We start from the raw sequence: 22,321 nt of genomic DNA on the forward strand, positions 1-22,321 counted from the left end.
CAGTTAGCAACTTTTATTTTTTATTACATTTCCCTCAGGAGTTGGTGGAGACCACAAACAGAGCTGAAAGAGAGTGAATGTTGGACTGAGATTAATCAGGTGGACAGAAACATGACTCCACATGAATGATGTTAGATGTGTAAATAAGCAACTGTTCACCATATCAACTAAAAGCTCATGATATAATGTTGATGTTTAAGTAACATTTAGTGGCCACTCAATAACAGACCATAAACCTTTAGCACTGGGCAGGAGAATAAGTATTAGTGATGTTTGTAATTAGCACCAGAACCATTTCATTATGCACAGTTCAGCTGTCAAACTCTTTATTTGACTTTGTCAAGTGCAAAAGCATGAGAAGTGCTACAACTGCAAAATACAGATATAAGATACAAAAACGGGCGTAGACAAATATGTAACACTGCTTTATAACAAAATGCATTGTACAACACAAAGGCAGCTAGAAGACACACAGGTGAGCTTTGGCACTATATTGTTACATATGGTACACACAGAGCAGGAATATGAAGGCCAGTGGAGGCATTATTTGTTCACTGCTGAGCTTCCTGTTTCTAGTTGGCAAATTGTGAACAAAGATTTATATTAAATACATTGATAGCTTTGGCTGTAGTGCTTCAGTTAAACTGGAGAAATGTAAAACGTTTGGGTTTGCAACACCAGTGCTTGACCTATGAATACGCCGCTGCAGCACATAAACAATACTGCTTATGAAAAGCAAAAATATATACAAAACAAAGCACCAATATATACAGAAATATACACACACAGAAGAAGATGGGCCTTTTTTTCATTCCTTTAAGTGAGATCCTGAAACTGAAAATCTTGTGCAACTTATTTGCCAAGAAATAGGTGAGATTAAGATTCAAAATCAAACCCTTTTATGCTTTGTGCTGTGTAATGATGGGGTCTGTTTGGAATAGGGAGAAAAAAGAGCCTCAATCACACTTTAGTAAACCCATGAGTACCTCTGCAAAATCAGTCCTCTTTCATATCCTTTAAAATCCCATGAAAATGGAGCTGACACGTAACGTCCCACTTTCTGGCTGAGAGAAGAAGGGCGCTGAAGTCTAGAACAGGCTAGAAGTCATCGTCAGTGGCAGAATTTAACCACAAAATACATCATTTCCTTTTGGTTTTCCTGGTTGTCTTTCCAGGTTTCGGGGAAAGGGTGGGTTCCCTGAGATCTGCCCACTGCACACAGGAAGTACATATGTACGTTGATCAAAATAAGACAAAAGCAACAACACTACAAAGACCAGACAAAAGCACAAGACAACTACAAACTATTAATTCAATACCTTGATAATACTTACTAGAGTGTTTCTATAATGTAGCTGTTAAGGTATTAAATGAAAACTTGACACGAGAGTTAAATATGGCGTTGGATATCAGCTCCATCAGAAAATAAAGTGCTAAGTACAAAATGAATGAATGAATTACTCGGCATGGTAACAACTCAGGATGCATAAATGATGCAAAAGCTTTGGCAACGTTTATAGTCAAGATACAGTATGAGTGAAGCTTTTTCTATTGGTTTGGATACCAAGCTTATTACTTTACACCACACCCCATTAGAAAACAATCTACTTCTGAACAAAAGTGCTTTTAAATCAACCATATCGAACACAACACAATAAAAAACATTTCTAGAAGACACTCAGACTGGGAGTCATTATAGCTTTATGATGGGAGAACTTGTGTAAATGTTCAGTACTGTTAATAAGTGAAGGCAAAACCCTATTTTTTCCTTAACTTCTATCTATAACCAAACTTCTCCACTGAGCACCATTCTTCTTTTCTTCTTTATTCCCTCTTTCGAACACTAGACGCTACTTTGTTCAGTGCTACGACCACTTGCTACTCCCTCTTGTCACTACTCATGGCTTCCCGTCACCTTTTATCTGCCTTTCACCTGGATCAGTATGGAGAAGGTGGTTATATCTGCACCCTGAAGAACTAGCTGCTGGGATCCCAACAGTCTTGTGTTTGTGTGTGTGTGTTTTTGTGTGTGTTTTTGTGTGTGTGTGTGTGTGTGTGTGTGTGTGTGTGTGTGTGTGTGTGTGTGTGTTTCCTCTTGCTCAGTGGGCTGAAGTGTACGACACATTACCATTAGCGTGTCTGCAACTACAGTGTTATTTCTATGCATGTTAACCTGCATGTGCGTATATATCTGTGTGTGCCCATATGCAAATTCGTGTTCAAAACCATAAAACATGACTGTTTTCAGACAGGCCACAAGTACCCATGGTAACCGAAATATAAAATATAAAAATATGTGGACAAACAACATAACTGAGAAATCAAAAATTTTTTTTCTGAGATATACAAAAAGACTGACTGCATTGTCTACTTTCAGTTCGTTAAGTCCTCTGGTGAACACGCTCATGTGTTCCTGTCAGCGACCCCATGCGACCTCCAGGGTCGCATGGGGTCAGGGGTCAGTTTGGGTCTGTGGGAAATAAAGAATAAGTGTATTTCTTGGTTTAAATGTTGACCTTTACATGGGTGTTTAAACCAGCTCACTTAGCATCCGGTGGCCTGCACCTTGTTTCTGAGAGAACTGAACTGGGATTTGGACGGATCACTTCTTGTAAACTTGCAAAGTCTTATTTTATTGCTTTCTGTTCAGCTTTCATTTCCCCAAACTTAGTCTCTGTGATTGTTCTTGTTTTCTTCCTTTCCCCTGGGTTTAGAGAGGGGCACCTGGGGACAAAACCTGCTGTCCCCGTCCTCCTCTCGTCCTTAACCCAACATTCACTCCCACATTCTTTTCCTCTGCCTTTCACTTCTGTTTTTCTCTCCATCCAGAGTCCTCAGGATTTGGGGTGTCCAGTGCCGTGCCTGTCTAAGTTGGGGTGCACCTTATTTTTGAGGGGTGGGGGCTTGCGTTTTCGCTTGCGTGTGGGAATGGTGGTTGTGTGAGCAGGGTGGTTAAACAGGCTGGAGGAGGGGAGGGTGTCTCTCTCTGTGGGAGGGGCAGGAGTGGAAGGCAAAGAAGGTGCAGGGGTACATGGAGGTGCGGTGGGTGTTTTGGGCAGTGGGACATGGGTAGGGGAAGTGTTTGCTGATGAATCACAGGCAGACTTATTGTTGACTGGTGTGGGTGGAGGTGCACTGACTGAAGACTTGGCTGATGACTGAGGAGCAGGCGTGTGTGTAGAGGCAGAGACTGGTCTGGACTTTAAAAAGGGAATAGGTGTGGCTACAGGAGTCTTTTTGGGGTTGGCAGCAGTGTTTCCACAGTCCTTTGAAAGTTCACTTTTAGCCACCTTTTTCACCTTCTTGCTCCCTTTGTGTTTTTCTTTGCCACTCTTTCGCTCTCTCCATCCAGCAGAGTCCTTTTCGTCCCCCTTTCCCCTCTGTCCTGCCTCACTCCTCCCTGCCTGACCACCGCCTGCTCTCTCTCTCCCTCTACACCTTTTCCTCTGGGCTTGCTCCAGTCTACACTCGATATGGTACAGATCCTCTGTTGCCATGGTGACACGGTCAATCTGTTGCAGCAGGGCATCAAGAGTAGGAAGCAGCCTCGAGGCTTCAGTCTCTTCCCTCTCCCTCCAACTGGTTCCTCCCACCACCACTCCTGGGCCGAGGCCCAACCCAAGCCCCAAGCTGACCCCCGGGGCTTCTGTCAGGCTGCAGGGGCTGGAGGAGGCCGGACGCCATGAGGCCTCGGAGCCGGCATCGACGCTGTCTGGTGTGGGTGGAGAGTCCGGACCATCTAGTGGTGGCAAGCACAGGGACTTACAGTCGCTGGTGGAGGACGAGCGCGATGGTGGCAGCTCCATGCCTTCAAAACGCACCTTGTGACGAAACTAAGAAGAGGATGAAAGAGAAGATGGAAGATTAGGAGAAAAGTATGGGAACTGATGTATTTCTTTCTAAATAGGACTAGAAACTCCGACGTTAATAGAATGTGTTCTACCATCAATCTTTTCATACTTTGTCCCAATAGAATCTCTAAAACCTTCATTGTGTTTCTTCCCTGAACGCTTGCTGTAGAGATGAAACAGGAAATGTACCTCCTTGGCCCGGCTCAGTCCCATCCACATTTTGAGTCGTCTGAGGAACAGCTCGACCATCTCGTAGTCTTGAAGATCCACAGCCGGACGGTACAGCTCTGCTCGTGCACGGCGGTAGTTCCTCAGTAGCACAGAAGTGACCAACCAAAGCAACACCAGCCGAAATACAGAGAAGCTCGCGTGGAACAGCAGTGAAGACATGGTGCTAGAGGGACCGGTAATCGTCCAGCCGGGACGCCACGATAACAGCCCACCGGCACCCAACAAAGACAGACAGGCGGAGCTCACACTGCCATAGCCGTCCAGTACAGAGTGGAAGAGCTGGAGTCAAGGAGAGAGAGCAGAACAAAGTTTCAAACAGATCACTCCTCAAAGTGCTTCAAAAAATACTGGAAAAATAAATAATAAAAATTGTAGGAAATAAATGAAAAAAAAATAAGAACTGTGAAATCGACAGAAATCCAGGACTAAAAACAGTGTGTTCCAGCAAGAAAGCAAAACACTGATATGTCAGGTACGAAGACAGAAATGCAGGAACACCCTGTCTAATATACGTCACCCACGTCTAATATGGACAAAATTTTGACCTGATGGTGGCGGTATATTGTAAAGATACAGTATTGACCTCTTCAAGCTCCCGGTGAACGCATCTAGCTGAATTTTGGAAAGCTACACTTGGAAAAAGGTCTGTTACAGACGTGGATTGATGGATCAAGGTCACTTTTTGAAACCATTTTTTACACTGTCATGCTTAAAATAGTCATCACTCAGGAGCAAAGTAAGGCATGTGATACTCTGTGGAAAAGAGGAGGTGCTCACAGTGACACAATAGTTCTTTGTTGAACAAATATTCTTTTCTATTTATAATTATCCATCATTTATCATTATTATTTATCAAATCACTATATTGTTACATGCTTTTTAGTTTTCTTTCCTGTGTTATAGTCATAGTTCATGTAACATTATTACTACAACAGTTATGCTTCCATTCTGGCAGGGCTGTCTCAAAAACACACATTATACCTCAGTGGAACAAGCTGGTTAAGTAAAGGTCCAATAAAAGAAAAAAAAAAAAACAAGCTTTTGGGTATTATTGTGTTATCATGTACACAGCGGACACTCTTCCTCTGGTATTATATATTTCAAACTTAGAAACTTGACAAGACGTGGTAAACACTGCATAAATATTATCATATCTTTCAGAAAAGATGTTTGGCAGTCACAACAGTGAGGCTGTTATTGTGGTCTAGTAATAAAGATGAAGCCATGTTATTCAGTCTGTACTAAAGTGAATGCTTATTGGAAATTCCATCTACTGTAAAGAAAGTGAACTGGAGGCATAAGAATCAAACACAGCCTTGCATGAAAGTTAAACAACCACAAGGTTATGTACATAATTGTACAATCAATGTACAAGTTTACAGTATGTTTTGTGTGTGTGTGTGTGTGTGTTTGTGTGTGTGTTTGTGTGTGTGTGTGTGTGTGTGTGTAGGAGAGGCTCAGTGAGAGAAACAGAAGGAACAGACATGAGAAAAAGTCTGACCAGGTGTCCTGTGTGTGAGTAAGCCAGCATCAACAGCAGTAGCGCCAGGGCGACTCCCAGCAGCTCCCAGAACGAGCGCCGGAGAGCTCTGCCAAACACGGCCCACTCTCTGAGAAACCGCAACTGGTGGGATGCCTGCATGATCACACAGAGAGAGAGAGAGAGAGAGAGAGAGAGAGAGAGAGGGACGAGGGACAGAGAGAAAAAAAAATATGTGAGAGAAAATAAAAAATGTATTAATGGTAATAAATGAAAAATTTTATTTTCATAGTCATGACTATCACCTCTAGCTGTAATGATAAAATTTTACACATTGTAAAACATTTATTCAGCAGATGCTTTTGTCAAAAGACTTTAATCCTGCACAGACTCACATTGGGAACAATTAAGGGTTCGGTGTCTTGCTCAAGGACACTTGGACACGTGGACAGGACGAGCAAAGCCTGGGTGTCAAACCACCAACCTTACAGTTTAGCCAAATTAGCTAAATTACTTTATCTGGAGTTAAAACTCAAACTGAGCACACCTGTAATGCTGGTAAAAGTCTCTCAATAATACCCAGTACTCTTTGACTTCCCTCATCTGTGACTCTCTGACAAAGCCCATTGGTTCTACTGAAGACATAAATCTTTAAATAATGTCTCATAAATTTAGGATTTTATTTTCTAAAAAGAAAGCATCATTTGGGTACTGTAGTTTTTAGAATATCTTACTCAAACAAGAGTAAATATTTGCTGGGGACTATTTTCAGCTGTGGATTAATACACATTAGATCCAGCAGTATTTCAAATAAAGTGCAATGCTCACTAATGTGTTTTCAGCAGCTTTTGGACAACAATGGAGCGCTATGGCACAGAGGAATAAGTTCTATCAAGCTGCAGACACACAGATGAAACCTGCTGGCTGGATCAATTCGTTGTTGTTTTTTTTCTTTTCATGGAATTTAGTGACAATAATAAAAATATGAAATATCGACATACATACTTTAAACTGTTATGGGTGTTCTTTCTAGTGATAACTTGTCAAGTACATTGTCATTATTACTGACTGAACTGATGACCAGAATTATTAAACAGAACCAAAGTTGTAATAAACAAGCTCTATCCTTTCATATACTTATAATCAGCCCTCTGTCTTTCTCTCTTACCTTGAGCACCAGTATGAACAACAGCAATGCAGACATGACTGTGTACATTTCACTCTGCCTGGCCAGGGGGTAAAAATCTGTGAAGGCGTCCCGCGGTTGCATCACATACGACGCCCACTGCTGTGCGGCCATGGTGCAGCGGCTCAGGTGCAGCCCGCACACAGACACTGCCAGAGCCAGTTTACAGATGCCCAGGAGTTTCCAGGCTGACAGCAGGTACCTGTAGCCCTCTCTGAGGAAGCCCAAGATCCCCCGCACCAGGAAATACAACACCAAGACGAGGAGGACGATCTGGAAAACAAGGAATCACAAAGTTTCATTGGAGATGTGTTGGCAAAACAATGACGCCAAAGACAGGGGGGAAGGATTCAGTTACACCTAAAGGCTCAATAGTAATAATAGTTATTATTATCGTAATTATTGGGAGTGACAGAGGGGTTGCCAGGGGTTACCGTGAGTAGGAGCTGCAGATCCAGGCCTGTGATTGGCCACAGAGTGATGACAAGGAGGTCAAGACTGGATTGGGCACGCTCAGAAACCGGGAACTCAAACAGGAAGGAGAAGACAGCCAGGAGGTTTGTGTTGATGTTGTAGAGCGAGAACTCCACAAACACAGCACGAGTCCTGGGAACACATGCATAAAGATAAGATCAGGGGCCAAGTCACTTCCTGTTTTGGAACCAACTTTAATATTTTATTTATCTTATTTAAGATGGGTGTTTCCATTACAGGAAGTTTTATTTCAGTTTTGTGGTATGAACAGGATTAGAGGTTTGTTTCTCCCATCAGTTATTATTCTCAGAACAGTTGTTGAAATCGGGCCCACATTCTTAGCACATTCTTTCTGTCTGTTTTCTGTCTTTCATTTCAATGTTTGATGTTTTATCATTTTTCTCGTGCAACTTTTTAATGACTAAGTCATAGGGCCAATTGCACTACAGGGACTTTAAAACTCCATTCCAGATTTATAAAGCCTTGAGTATGCATGGTTCTGTTTTATTCCAATCATTGTGAAATTGTGTGCACATGCACATCAAGTCCCCATCTCTACTCCCTTATTTCTGGCCCCTGGACTGTGGAACAATCTGGTCAATGAAATCAGAGAGCAAACTCCTCTTTTAAATCATGTTTTTAATGATTTTATTGCCTTGACCTATGCATTTAATATCCGGCTGAGCACTATGAAGTTGTTATGCTCAGTTCTGTCTTCTACTTTAATTTAAAATTTCTTAAAACCTAGAAGTTTTTTTTTCCTATTTCCAGATTTGTCCTTCCTTGTTTACTACCTGTAGTCGAGCCAGTGCAGCTGCTGCAGCTGCTGTAAGGAGGAAGAGGCCTCTTCCAGGCTTCTGTTCAGCTGGTGGACCTCGTCAATGCTGTTATACACCCTCGCTTGACCCAAACGCCACACCCTAGAAAGATGAGTGGGAGGATACACAGAAGAGAACATGACACATCAAAGAAAACCAGATGTTAAACAAACACTAAATCTGGCCAAAAAGTTAACTTAACGGCTGCTTTGTTACAGCCAGGTGTTCAATCCCTTTCTTACCAGTTCGCATCGCTAGCACCAGAAGCAGTGAAATTCTCAGCGTCTTTAGTTGGAGAGGTAAACCAGCCCTTTCCCCAAACACTGCCTCCTGCCCTGGCACCACCTGCAAATGGGAGAAATTGTCAACAAGATCAAATTGAGATCAAATTTGCCCAACTTAATCACCCCCCTGAAAAGTTCATTCAAACATGGAAGAGAATGAGTTCAGTAAACAGATGCTCAGAAATAATTGGAGTACCCGTGATGCTACACATTAAACATTTGATGCATTTTACTCAATAGAATTGAAAGAAAAACAAAGACATTTCTCATGTGTATGGTTCAATAAGTTAGAGAGAGTTTCTGTCAGATCAATGAAGCCTCAGTGACCACATTTCAGTCTCACCCCGTGTGTCGCGGATTTGTCGCAGCCTCAGCGTGCCGAGTAACACACTTCCTGTGTCTCGCAAGAGGACAGAGTCATCCACTAGCCGTGGCAACAGGGACTCATTCAGCCACATCAAAACATTATCTCGGCTAAAAGAGAAATCAGGGTATTTGTCACACACATTGCTGTCAAACATACAAAGAAGATCATACAGGACGTTTGTGTGCGCACAGGATGACCATACATTTGACTAGAAGAAACTCTAGTTCTGCTCTTTTCTAAATAAACTAAATTCATGGACACTTTTTGAAAAGTTGTTCTCTCTTGGTTTGAATAAAATAGCACATGTAGGTCGAGTCTCAAAAGCCCACAGGAGAAAACATGGTGCTCAGTCATGGAAGTTGCCAAAAAATCTTTTTTAATGGCCTGACACACTGTTTGTATGTTTACCAAAGAAATTCTGAAAGTATTAAAAGCACACAATTAGAAGGTCACTGAAAAATGAGATGTTAATCTCACAGGAACAAACTAATAGAAGAGGTCCAGGTCAACATTTTAAAAATACACATTTCTATTGGAAACAACACAGTATCTTATGAGGTTTGTGTGTGTGTGTGTGTGTGTGTGTGTGTGTGTGTGTGTGTGTGTGTGTGTGTGTACCTGCTGATGTTGTGATACTCAGGTGTGTGTAGGGCTTGTTGCAGCTGAGTGCGCAGTCTTAGGCTGTGCGTGTCTTTGGACGAGTCAGAGTAGTTGAGAAGTAAAACCACCAACAGGAAAAACATGTAAACCAGGAAATTCTGAAAATGGGAACCAAATATTTTGTTATCACAATAGACATAGAGTTTTAAACGTCTACGACACAGTACAAATATAAAATCAGCCTCCAGCATCATCTATATCTACTGACTCACCTTCAGCATGGTGTGCAGCATGTGGACCTTGCGGGCCTGGTGCCGTGCTTGGGACAGAGCGAAGCCGTGTGGTGGTCTCACCTCAGGGACCCGCTGGACCACTCTCTCCACACGGGGGAACTCCACAAGCACATCCTGATCTTCTGGACGCAGGCGACGCACACACACTGCGTAGTAAACTGCCTCACACAACACCTGTGGGACAGAGGATTGTGTGAAAATAAAAATAGGAAAACCTCAAAATGTTAACAGGACCACACCCAGATGGGAATTTAGTGAAAAGAAATTTTGGGTGTGTGCACTTGCACTCCAGCTTTTCCGGAATAAAGAAAAATAAATAGGAAAAATAGTTTTCAGCCTGATGTCTGTGTTTTGAATCCTTAAAGGTCCCATGTAGTACAAAGTTAGATGTCCGTGTGTAGTTTGATTATAAACCAGGTCTAGGTTCTATATTAATACTGTGAAGTATAAAAGTGCTCAGTCCACAGAGAAATGCACACAGCCTGTATTCAGAAACGAGCCAACAGGACTTCGGTAACTTTGTGATGTCACAAAAAAGACACCCGGCCACCCGGACCCACCATCCAAACCTTGCAGGATTTGGTTGCTCAAAGCTCAAATATTTGGTTCTCAGAGCCTCCTCTCTTGTGATTGGCTCACTGACCTGTTGTAACTAGAGCTCCAGAGAGAAGCCTGAGAGAGGAGATGTAAAACTACACTGAGTTTTTGGTATTTAAAACCACAAATATATCTTCTTATGGATAGCAACACTTCAAATCACCAAATCACAAGTAAAATGTAAAATATGGGAACTTAGTTAATTGTTTCAAAGGTGCCAAAGTGGCAGAATCCTAAATTATTTATATCAGCCTCAACTGGTTGAGGCAACTGATTTTTGGGGCCATTTGGGGTTAGCACAACAAGCTGTAAACATAGCACAATATTATCAACTCATAAAAGCTGTTATGGCAAATGAGTTTGTGTTGCTTATCTACACACAGAAAAATCCTCTTTAATTTAAAGTCATATTTTTGGCCTTCCAATATTCACTCAATTGTAGCTCTGTTTTTGGGCTCCACCAACTCCTGAGGGAAAGACCTGACTCTTTAGCTGTTAATTTCCTCCACTGTGTTCACCAGCTAGTTGCTAACTCTGCCTGCTGTTTGGTGCTGAAACTGGTGAGAGTGAACCAAAACATTAAAGTTACTGACAGTAAAACCAAAATATTGAGCAACATGCAACTTGATGTAAAAGCAGAAAACAGTAAGTGTGTGGAAAACAAGCATCACTGAACATAAACATGTGTGTTCGTGTGTCTACCTTAATTGGCTCCAACAGAAGGCACGAGCACAGGAAACTGGCAAAACAGGAGATGAGCCACATCATGGCCATGCTTTGACTGAACCCCTGGCCTGCCCAAATCGAAACGCCATTCGCCAGAGCGATCCCTGCCCAGCTGCCCCACAAGGCGGCACGCCCACACCAGGGAGGGAACCGTCTGGGACGACACACGTCTGTCACAACTGGAGAGTGGAGAGAAAAGGCCAGGGGAGAGAGGGAACTTTATAAAGAACGGTTTGTGAAAGGAAATACTGAAAAGGAAAAATAAAAAGACCAAAGAGGAAACGAAGGCCCTAGGGATGAAACTAAGACGAATGATCGGCAATAAAAACTAAAATATAAAGGAAGGGACTTCCGAGAGTATACATGTTTCTAATTAACAGTATCGACTATTTAAATATAAGGCATTTGCATTTTAATTATATTGTTTGATACAAGATAAGATTGGAAGGTTTCACGCTTTGAAAGTTAAATAACTAACTAACAAAACAATCAGGTTAAGCTGTATAAATAGTGTCCCAATATCTTTGGACCCCATGCTGAAACAAGTGTGCCTTTTAAATTGATTTCTCTCTGACAACAAAGGACTTTTCTTATTTAACACTGAGGCAACAAAATGAAGATCGTGATGCATATACTCAGGATGTACATTAAAACATAACAATAAGGGCCAAGACACACAGCCGCCAGTACGGAGCTCATCACTGAACAGAGCAGTCTAGGTTTTCTTCCTAACGACCATTACAAGTTTTATCCTTAGAAACTGGGGTTGTTCATGTCCTCCTGTATCACTAATCTGACCAAAGAGTAAACCAGCAGAGTAACAACAGAACGGTTTGCAGATAATTGATCTATGAGGCAAATAACTTTAAGATGACCTTTGGAGTACAATTTGGAGATCTTTTACAATGACTTTGTTGTGGTGATGGTAAATCAGATTTTATGTAACAGGCAGCACAAATAAGTTTTTGTACAATCGACAAAAAGGACCTTGTCATTTTGCTCGACAAAACAATTCTGAACCAATGTAGTAGAAATGCCAACAGAAGGACATAATAGACTTCTCTAACATTTTCTGCTAAGCTATCTTGTCTACTGAGAGAAAAACCAGTTTTGATGGAAATAATACAGACCAGGGTCAGTAAACTTAAGTGAAAGATGAAAGTAAAAATCCATTGATTTTACTCCTAGTGACAAACAAGCTAAAAAGTTACTTATCAAATTTCTTATAACTTAAAATGCACCAGAGGTAGATGTTTTGTAGTTTTTGGACAAAATTTGTCATAATAAATAATATGTCATCTGAAGCAATATTTATAATATGTATAACTATTATTATCTTTGTTAAATGTATTCATTCATCTAAGGTACAATGAAATACAATGAACATTCACAGACTCATTTCTGACATTTATACATTCTCCCAACCCCAACATGGTCCCACATAAAATTTCTAAGCATACAATGAATGAATAAATGAATAAATAAACCTTTCTTTTTCACATGGTGGTTAAGTCAATGATAAAAAAGGAATAGAAGAATATGCAAAATAGCTGCACCGTAAGAGATTTGATTGGATTGATAGAGTGGTTGGTGCTTCATTTGTCCTGTAGTGTCTTTAACTTAATAATATAATTAATCATAGGGCGACAAACAGACTCAAATTTTTAAGATGCCCCCCTCAAGTTGTGCTTGATTTTCTCCAGGTTTAAGAACATCATGAAGTCTTTAGAGGTGAAGGAGCTGACCACTCCACACCAAAACATGTGTCATGTTTGCTGGTCAGTCTAGAAGTTCACATCAACTTAATTCCGGTTTCTGGATCCATTTTTTGTATACTGATTGCCCGATAGTATAATTTCTTAGGTTAGGAAGTGCCAAGCCGTTTGTTTTTTTATTCCACGAAAAAAAGATTTGGGTAAAAAGACAAAAAGGTACAAAAAGCATGAGCAAATTAATTTCAATGCAATTTACCAAGCAGTGGTAATGTGCAAACTATACGACCTTTCCAGGTCCCGTTGAAATTTTTCAATTAAGGAAAGAAAATAGTTTTTGTAAAGGTTTGATAACAGTCAACCAACATTAACACACACATACTTCTGGACATCTTAAAGGGGAACAATAGGTATAAATATTTGCAATCACATTGCTTTAAGTAAGATGTTTGATGCTTGATAAATTACCTTTTCTTCCAAACACATGTGCACACGCGTGCGTGCGCACAAACACACACACACACACACACACACACACACACACACACACACTCACTTTTACACACACCTGTATTTGAGGTGAAAGCAGTTTTTGGTGGGTTCCTTCTGTCAGATTCGAGAGGAAGAGGCTCATGGAGGAGAATCACTTCAGTCTTATCTCCCAAAATGCTCGACCTGACACACAATATAATTAAACATAAGCAGGTCTGTAAATGTTCCTAGTAATGCAGGTAATTCTTTGCATTTCTTGTGTCAGAGGTGAAACTTACAGGTCAGCCATCTCACTTTCATCGGCCTGAGGAAAGAAGTTCTGTTTATCTGCCAGGATGTGTTTGATTAGATCCTCATCTGTGAGTGAAAAGATGTTTATGTACTCAAAGAACTGAGGTTATTGGTACTGGCAGAAAAAAAAAGGCTTCCTACTGTGGTTACCTGAAGAGGTGAAATATTTGTTGCGTTGGTCAGTTCCCTCCTCGTCATCAGGGTTAAAGGTCATGTCAACACCCAAGTGCCTGCTCCCCTGACCCCTTTTCAGCCTTGGCATTCCTGCTCCATGCCCTGCCCCTCCCACCACAGACACGTCACTCAACAGCTCTGACCAATCCCTGTCCTCTGTCTCCTCCTCTGCCATGCCCCAGCTCTCCACACTGAAATACACAGTGAGAGATGTTTATTATGTTGTGTGACTTCAGAAAATTATTCAGGTACTTTAACAGTCTTTTTCCTCTCTGTCTCTCTACCAAACAACAAGTTGTTTTTCAGAGAACAATAATGATGTTGTTATAACACTGGAATCAGTGCTGAGACAATTATGGCGTTGGAGTTTATAGTTGTGACAAGAGCAATTCTCTAAATCAAAAACAATTTCCCCTTTTCTTTTTATTATTCTCACTTCATCTGACAGCTGGCAATTATACTTGGTATTTGTATTCCAATGATGAAGTCATGCATTATCTAAAACAACTGCCTTGGCAACAGAGTAATTCACCTTTTGGTTGATGGAGTGGGTAAATCCACATTGGTTTCTTCTGAGTTGGTCTGAGAAACAGATAGATAGATAGATAGATAGATAGATAGATAGATATAAACAATCACTTTGGCAGGACCATGGGATTCATTTTAATTTAATATGAGTTCCATAATAAACTGAAAAACACATAAAGGCATTTTAAGGAATTGTAAGTCCCTTTCTTTTCTTGTCAGACTGTACCTCGTCATTAAAGAAGAGGAAGGAACTTCCAGCCATGGAGTTTTCCAAGTCATCGATCTCCACAGACTCCTGGTCCACTTGTTGTGGCAGCTGCTCCACAGACACACACTAATGTTCACACACACACACACACACACACACACACACACACACACACACACACACACACACACACACACAAAGAGAAAATATTCAAGTGGCCTCTGGGAAGCACTGAAACCTTGATCATGTTTTAGTTTTGGGGAGATTTGAGTTACCTTGCTGCGGCTCATTCTGAAGAGCGTGAAGACGAGCAGGTAGAGAGGGTAGACAATCAGACAGGTCACCACACCTACTGCCACAGTCTCTCCATTTAATGAAGAAAGCCTTGACACGGCCTGTGGGCTAAAGCACAGGATAGCATTCAAATGTGGGAACTAATCACCAGTTGCAATGTGGAAATTAACAAAGACAGCAGGCAGAGAGGACAAAAACACAAACGACACACATTCCTGTACCTGTATCTCTTATCAACCACGATGCTGTACCACAGTGTGTTGGCCAATAGAAAGAGCTGCAGCAACAAAGTGCAGCAAGTGGCTCTCTGCAGGCGGGTGAAAGGGCTGCGGGGAGGCCTCTCATAGAGTGACAGCCACAGGTGGCTCTCACACAGCGCCCTCTGCAGCTCGCACCGCGCCAGGCGGGGCAGCTGACGGAGCACAGCCTCCTCTGAAAGAAAGGGAAAGAAACAAAAGTGGTACCGGCATCAGACTGGCGTCAACCAACAGCCATATTCATCATGGATGTTTGGATTATAGCTTCTTACCTGATGCCTCCACCTCAATCTCTACACGTCCGTCAGTTCTCTCATTGTCGACTGACAGCCACTCCTCAACCAGGAAGTAGTAGCTGCTTCCTGTGTGCAGGTCTTTCACCAAGACGTACTGCAGCATCCATGCTGGGGACAGACCTGAAGGAGGGTCATGAAACAATGGTTTACTCAAATATCGGCTACTTAAACTCTGTGATTACAGGGCTCTGTTATGTGTGTGTGCATGTGTCTATACCCTTGTTGTCATGCCAAATTTGTATTTTCCAGATGCTGCCCAGGCTGGTGTCTGTGGCAATGTGGAAGATATCAAGTGCGTTGCGTGAGAAGGCTCCTCTGCTGTCAAGATGGCGGTGTCCACTGCGGCTCTCACGTCCGTACAAATTGATTCCCACATGGGCTGTAGTGCCTGAAGGACAGACAGAAACTCACTATATCAACTTTGGATTAACATAGTTTTGGAAATTTTCGTCATTAAATTGCCCCTGAAAAAGTGGGGTCATTCATCTACAAACTCTCTTCTCTACTCTGCCATGTTTCCTATCTTTATAAAAAACTACTTAATTTTAAAATTGAGTATTTTTTTCAAGCAAAGAGCTTAATATTTGATGGTGCCCGCTTTTTAAAAGTGAGAATATGGTGTTTTTTCTTGTCTTACATTATAGTAAACTCTATATCTGTGGGTTTTGTACAAAGTAAGACGTTTGATTACATCACCTTGGGCTCTAGGAAAATGCGATGGACACTTTTCATTGTTTTTTGTTATTTGAATGTTTTAGTGATGCTTTACAAATTAACAGGTTAACCAAGTTATTGAAACAATAATCTGAAGATGAATCGATGAGGCAAGATGAAAATTATCCTTAGTTGAAGCACTATTTCAAAATCATTATTATATATATTTACCCTATTGATTTATTTAATTTAATATAAATGTAACTACATTATAAAACGTCAAAGATGTATTTCTAGATAGATTGTTTTATTCAGATACTACAATTGCTGCTTTTAATCAAAGCTGTCCTATAATTACAGTTGTACAGTGGAACCTTAATATTTACAGTTACACACTTATTAAGCTATAAACAACAACATTTCTCACTTTTTATCATCTTGACATAAGATGAGTAATAGTGACCCTAACTCACCTGCCCCTCGACTCCAGCCAGTCTTAACCTGAACCTCATACTTGAAGAGTCCGTCTTGGCTGCAGAGTGGAACAACACCAGCCCGGCGAAGATCCAGTTGGTCCAACTTGTGCAAGATGGCTGCTGCTACAAGATAGCTTAGTAAGCCCAATACACACACCAACAGCACAACCAGGCTTGGTGCACCAGAACGCTCCTGAAGGAGAAGGGAAACGGTTTAAGTGTGTGTTCATCTGGCGAATATGCACAAAGAAGGCATGTTTTTTTTTTTGTGTGATACTGACTGGCACTTTAAAGCTGATGGCATTGATTGGTACAAACACGCTTCCACCGAAGGCTGTGAGGTGCCTGGTGCGGCAAACAATCCTGCTGGGGTTGGTTTCTGCCAGGGGCACCATGCCATCTGTCCGCCACTGCTTCTCACTCTCACTGAAATACTGACACAGGGAGGCAAACACCGCAACCTCCAGACGAACACCCCCAGGCTGAGAGCCAGGGCTGCAGGGCGTGCTCACGTTGATGTAGTAGTCCAGTGTGGTGTCGTAGGACCTGTGTAACATGGGACAGACGGGACACTGTTTGCTGTAGTCATACAGGACAGGAAACAATATCCAAAACAAACATGCCTCAGGTTTTATGGCCACACTATAGACCTCACCCAGCAAACATGAGTATTAAATTCTAAACTAACATATTTAGTACACATCATATTACAGTGCAGTGAATGAACAAGGGCTCGTACTCTGGTGACAGGAAGAAGGTGTATTCCCTGTGGTCCATATCTTGCCCCCTGGTCATACTAGGTGTGATACGTTTTCTGTCTGTGCAGTTGAACTCGTTTGGCTCTTCATGGGCATGAAGGTAAGCTGTGATGTACGGCTCTTCTTCATCCTCTTCTCTTTTATCCTTCTCTCTGGCAACTGGAGAAAGAAAAGGAAAACTACGATTACCACCAACCAGCCAAGTTGCAGGTAATATGGTCACAATCTCTCCTTCCTGAGTTACAGCATTGAATGAACAATTTTGCTGAACATTAGGATGTCACAGTGAATTTGACCTTTGACCCTTTGGAAATGAAATGACATTACTTCATTTTATCCTATCAGACGTTTGTGTTAAATTGTGTCATAATTAGCGCATGAATTTGTGAGTTATGGCCAAACACATGTCTTGTAAGATCCCAGTGACCTTTGACCTTTGAACATCAACTTCTAATCAGTTCATCCTTGAGTCTAAGTGAATGTATGTGCCAAATCTGAATAAATTCCCTCAAGGTGTTACTGAGATATCGCCTTCACGAGAATGGGATGTACGTATACAGGGATGGACTGTCGCCCTCAGACATAATGATGAATGAGAATACTTAAACTGAGTCAATACAATTACAAATAAAAATATAAAACTGTATACAATTAACATAGTAGATCAATGAGTGCTGTTTAACCTCTTTGTACTTGTTATGTTAATGCATCTATAGATTGTATGTTATCTCCCTATTTGGTCCATATAATAGCTATATGTTGGCAAGCCAGTTCAAAATTCACACTGCTACTCTCTCATGAATAAATACTTAAATACTGAAAAGATTCATAACCACATATCGTACAATATAATAACAGCCGATGTTCTTTCATTTATAAAGAGAGCAAGGGTTGCCAAAACAAAACAGAATAATTCTTTGTTAATCCCTGTGAGAAAATTACACCATCACAGCTGCTTGGATACATGATGAGGGTACAAACCAGAAGGAAGAGGCTGCAAGGGTCCATTGATTTCATAATACAGCCAAGCATAACACTGCTACATTACAGCTTCAAAATACCTTCCTCACTCGGTGTCAACAAAAATTGAACTTCTAAGGTAAGCCAATGAGTATGTTTTGTATTAGATAAGACATTATATTGTTAAGTTGTTCCAGCCGTGTATGCAGTGTGTATGTGATGAACGTCAAGAGCTCACCCTCCAGAGAGGTGAAGTTGAGCTGTACAAACAGCCCTGCCTGTCTGTTAGTATTTCCCATGCTGACCCTAACGATGACGGAGTCACAGTGGCTGATGTTAACGGCTCCAGCTGTGGGCAACCCTCCATTACCAGAACCCTCAACTCCAACATCACTGTTGCCATTGCTAATGGCAACAGTGATGGCCTGACTGTCATCCAGCCCTGAGATTGGGATCTGGGTGCCATTTTCAGTGCGAAACTCCATGGACGCCACCTCGGTAGAGACGTTGTAGTTCTCCACATAGTTGAAGGGGAAGGGGTTGGACTCCACCTTGGGGAAAAAAGAAGAAGAGAGAGAAAATCATAAGAGGAAGTGAAGTGGATAAATTGATATCTGATAGAAACTGAGGGTGAAACAGAAAAAGGTAAGACAAAACAAGTGCACTTCAGGCAGGTCATTTCAGTGTTTGCTCATGAGACTTTAGCAACAGCAGTTTTCTTGCTGCCCAGTTTTTTGACAGACATCCAAAGACAACGAGCATTCTGTACTTGATTGAGTGTTTTCTGTCAGATTAGATGTTTTCTGATGTTACCTGAAACAGTAGCTGCACGATGCCGTTTCCTGCAGCAGCTCTGACAAGATTGGTGTTCAAAGCTCGCGGGATGGAGAAACGCTGACACTCTGGAAAGAGAGAGGGGAAGGTAAGAAGACAAGATTAAACACATGTTCCATCACGGTCCTGTTGTCCAGCTTTCTATAGATAATGAGGTGATGAACATGATCACCTACAGAAACATAACTTTCATCAACTAATGAGACAGTAAGTACACACCTCCACCTGGACTGTTGTCATGGTAGCAGAGCAAGCTATGGGGGTCGGCCAGTTTTCCTGTGGCAGCGATCTCAGCTCCCCTCAGCATCAGTGGCTCCTCATTGAGCACCCGAGCGTGCATCAGGATCATCATGAGGACCGAGGACAGGCTGTAAGCCTTCGCTGCCACTCGCAGAGGGTGTGGCTCTGGTGAAGAGGGTGAGGGGTCTAACAGGGTGCCAACTTGCTCCTCACCAGAGGAGGAAGAGGTGGAGGGGGGTGAGGGGGAATCGACATAGGCTGTCTGAAGGTAAGACTGGGAGGCTGACTGGCTGACCTGATGGATCAGATCACCTGGAGGGAGGGAGAAGATATGAGATGAGGTTAATAGCTGAGATTAGGAAAAGAAGAAAGTGGGGAAAAAGTTACAGTTGCCCAGTTTCCTTCACTGTAGTTTGTTTTTGCCAATAAATCTTCCAGTCTTAGAGTGCAGGAGGCTTTTTTGAGAAACAGAGTTAGTGAGCCAATCACTGACAGATTGATTGTAATTAGATGATTGATTTGGATCAACGATCAACTGTAGATTTTCACTGTTTTCCTAAATATGTGTCCACAAACGTGTTTAGTGGAAATAAATGATAAACTACAGAACACAAAGGTTAACCAAATGATCTTACATCTACAAAACAAGTATCATATATACAGTAATACCATGAGCAAGTATTACAGTTGATCTATGCATCTCTATTTCGGTCTTCAGTTTTTTTCTATATGTTGTCTGGTGATAAGCAACACCAGTGAGAGGGCGTTGCTCTCCACTTGGCAATAAACATACATGAATAAATGAGTAGTTGATAGCTCCTAATTAATGTTACACTTTACTTTCATTCATATTTTGAGACCAACACTGTTCTGACAGATGGAAACACTCATGGATTCACAGCCAATTTTTCTTTCTTACCCATGATGTTCAGGATGTTGTCAGCTATCTCAGTTGGAGTGACAGTGCCCTGCTTGGTGTCAGTCTGCAAAATCTCCAGCATGGACTCCAGCTTGTTCAGAGTGCTGTTCTGACACTCCTCACAAATGAACTCACGACTCACCGCCTGGAAAACACAAACAGAATTGATCATTTCTTTGCTTTCCTTCCTGTTTCCATCTTTTCTAGCTTTCCCTTCAGCTCACTCACCGTGCACTGAGCCAGAGCAGCAGAGGTCTGCTGGATGTCGTTAACAGTCGTCAGGTCCAGAGCCGTCAGAGCTCTGGTAATGTTGCTGCGGACTCTGACTCGGTAACTGCGCTCTTCTCGGGACACCCATGCTGACCCCCTGCTCTGCTCATACTGAAAGGGAGTATAAACAGGTATAAGTATGCTTCATGATACTGTCGATGCATCAATTGATGTTGGGTGATTAGACCTCTCGTACCTCATTTAGGACTGTAATAAGAGCCAGTGATAACTCTCTGACCCTCTGGGAGTCTCCTTGCTCCAGCAGCTTTTTCAGTTTGCTGTCTGTCAGCTCAGACAGCCAATGAGGAAGGCTTCTGTACTCGGGTGGTGGATCTGGCATCACAACTTCCATGGACCTGGACACAAACACACAAAAAATGCACTGCTGCTGAATATTGTGTTTCAAACATAAAAATATTAGATGGCATGACTGAATTATCTCAATAACTGTTGAAATTAACTGTGGACTGTAACTGGACTGGCACAAATTCTTTTGAAGACATACGTATGTGGTTCCCAAATCCAAATGACTTTCATGGTCACCTGACTTTTCTTCTGAAGACATCATGATGTTCACATTTGTGGTTTTCAGTGAAATGTTTTAACATCTATTGGATTGGCTACCTCTCAAGATGAACTGTAATAACTTTGGTCATCCCTTAAATTTTCACGTTAGCACGCTAACTTTCTAAAACTAGAATTACCGCCATTCGCTTGTATGCCTCCGTCTATCAGCCAAGTTACAGGAAATGGTTACAACCTCTCCTTCCTGAGTTAGAGAATTGACTAATGGCCACATCCTTGAGTCCAAGTGGATGTTTGTGCCAAATTCATAGAAATTCCCTCAAGGCGTTACTGAGATATCATGTTCACGAGAATGGGACGTACGGACATCCCAAAAACATAATGCCATATAAAAAGACTACCACCAGGGTAAACATGACACCTGCTAAACATCAGCATGGTCATTGTGATAATTTTGCCATATTAAAATTACTATTTAGCTCAAAGCACTGCTGAGCCTGAGAACTGACCTTCTTTAGCTTGATTTCATGAGGATTTTTGGATCTTGTGCAGCTCCTCTTAAAAGCAGAGAAATAAACTTTTTCCAGTGCTGACATATAAATAAATTGGGCTTTTTAATCCTTTGAGGGCACTGACTGGCTGGTGGGCTAATCATGCTCAATTTACTGTATTTTAAGAGGATAATGCACTGATAATCAATACCGCTTTCCAAGCAATTCCAGTTAGATATATAAAAAAAGACAATCAATATAAGCATAACCTCAGAAATCCTGTCGAGTGGTTTGCTGTTTAACTTGCTGCAGATAGTGCAAACATAAATAATATTGGAGGCTACTCTTGAGCAGCACATTTTTAGTTGCAGCCAAACATTGTTCAAATGCTTAGAATTGCGAAATTAAGCTCCCAGTCAGTCTCTGAAGATACCAAATATATAAGGTTGAATTTAATTGAAATGTGCAGCTGAATAAATGTAGAATATTTCTATTTAATGGAAAAGTGCAACCATTAAAAAAACTGTGATTTTGGCTTTGACTATTTAACTCGCAAATTGATAGAGAATATATATGGTATGTGATACAGTCTGTCAGTGTGAAATAAAATTATTTTAACAACCGTAGACCTACTTGAGGAAAAATAAGGGAAAAATTGTATTATATTAAGGGGTTTTAACCTAGGGCTACCAAATTTAATTACTGTAACAATATTGTTTTAAAATACGGACACACATGCACAGAAACATTTGAGCAGGATCCAACTTTGGGGCCGTATGATATTGTCCAGATATTCCTGTCTTTCACAGGAGCTGCTGATCCCATAATAATATGACAGCTAAGAGTGGCTAAATTCACTGTTCAACACCCTCTGATGCAAGGCACTAAACTGTTGCCATTAGTCGCCAAAGAGCTAAACTTTATTAAGCTCTACGGTGAAATTTTCGGGCCAGAAGTGAGCAACAGAACAAAAACCTCGGAGATGGTGGGGATTTATTGTACCTCTCACAGAAACTTCAGTAATGTGCAGGTTTA

At 41.5% G+C, this 22,321-nt stretch overlaps 1 protein-coding gene across 1 annotated transcript in view; it reads right to left on the reverse strand.

Annotated features, from left to right (window-relative positions):
* Positions 1–11: 11 nt before the first annotated feature.
* Positions 12–22,321, reverse strand: part of pkd1a (polycystic kidney disease 1a) — a 68,872-nt gene continuing 46,562 nt past the window's right edge. Inside the window, exons 28-56 of the mRNA XM_023411861.2 lie at positions 20,467–20,626; positions 20,229–20,381; positions 20,001–20,145; positions 19,061–19,393; positions 18,821–18,909; positions 18,246–18,558; positions 17,029–17,206; positions 16,571–16,835; positions 16,287–16,482; positions 15,377–15,547; positions 15,136–15,279; positions 14,828–15,038; positions 14,588–14,714; positions 14,331–14,438; positions 14,109–14,158; positions 13,553–13,767; positions 13,390–13,468; positions 13,188–13,294; positions 10,884–11,086; positions 9,564–9,758; positions 9,310–9,449; positions 8,668–8,798; positions 8,283–8,385; positions 8,017–8,142; positions 7,183–7,354; positions 6,731–7,021; positions 5,584–5,718; positions 4,041–4,361; positions 12–3,833 (exon numbers count right to left, since the gene is read on the reverse strand). Of these exons, the coding sequence (XP_023267629.1) occupies positions 2,835–3,833; positions 4,041–4,361; positions 5,584–5,718; positions 6,731–7,021; positions 7,183–7,354; positions 8,017–8,142; positions 8,283–8,385; positions 8,668–8,798; positions 9,310–9,449; positions 9,564–9,758; positions 10,884–11,086; positions 13,188–13,294; positions 13,390–13,468; positions 13,553–13,767; positions 14,109–14,158; positions 14,331–14,438; positions 14,588–14,714; positions 14,828–15,038; positions 15,136–15,279; positions 15,377–15,547; positions 16,287–16,482; positions 16,571–16,835; positions 17,029–17,206; positions 18,246–18,558; positions 18,821–18,909; positions 19,061–19,393; positions 20,001–20,145; positions 20,229–20,381; positions 20,467–20,626 (5,860 nt within the window). The 3' untranslated portion in view covers positions 12–2,834. The remainder of the gene's footprint in view (positions 3,834–4,040; positions 4,362–5,583; positions 5,719–6,730; positions 7,022–7,182; positions 7,355–8,016; positions 8,143–8,282; positions 8,386–8,667; positions 8,799–9,309; positions 9,450–9,563; positions 9,759–10,883; positions 11,087–13,187; positions 13,295–13,389; positions 13,469–13,552; positions 13,768–14,108; positions 14,159–14,330; positions 14,439–14,587; positions 14,715–14,827; positions 15,039–15,135; positions 15,280–15,376; positions 15,548–16,286; positions 16,483–16,570; positions 16,836–17,028; positions 17,207–18,245; positions 18,559–18,820; positions 18,910–19,060; positions 19,394–20,000; positions 20,146–20,228; positions 20,382–20,466; positions 20,627–22,321) is intronic.

Source organism: Seriola lalandi, unplaced genomic scaffold (assembly GCF_002814215.2).
Source record: "Seriola lalandi dorsalis isolate HSWRI2012SDOR001 ecotype SW California unplaced genomic scaffold, Sedor1 jcf7180002054471, whole genome shotgun sequence".
NCBI lineage: Eukaryota > Metazoa > Chordata > Actinopteri > Carangiformes > Carangidae > Seriola > Seriola lalandi.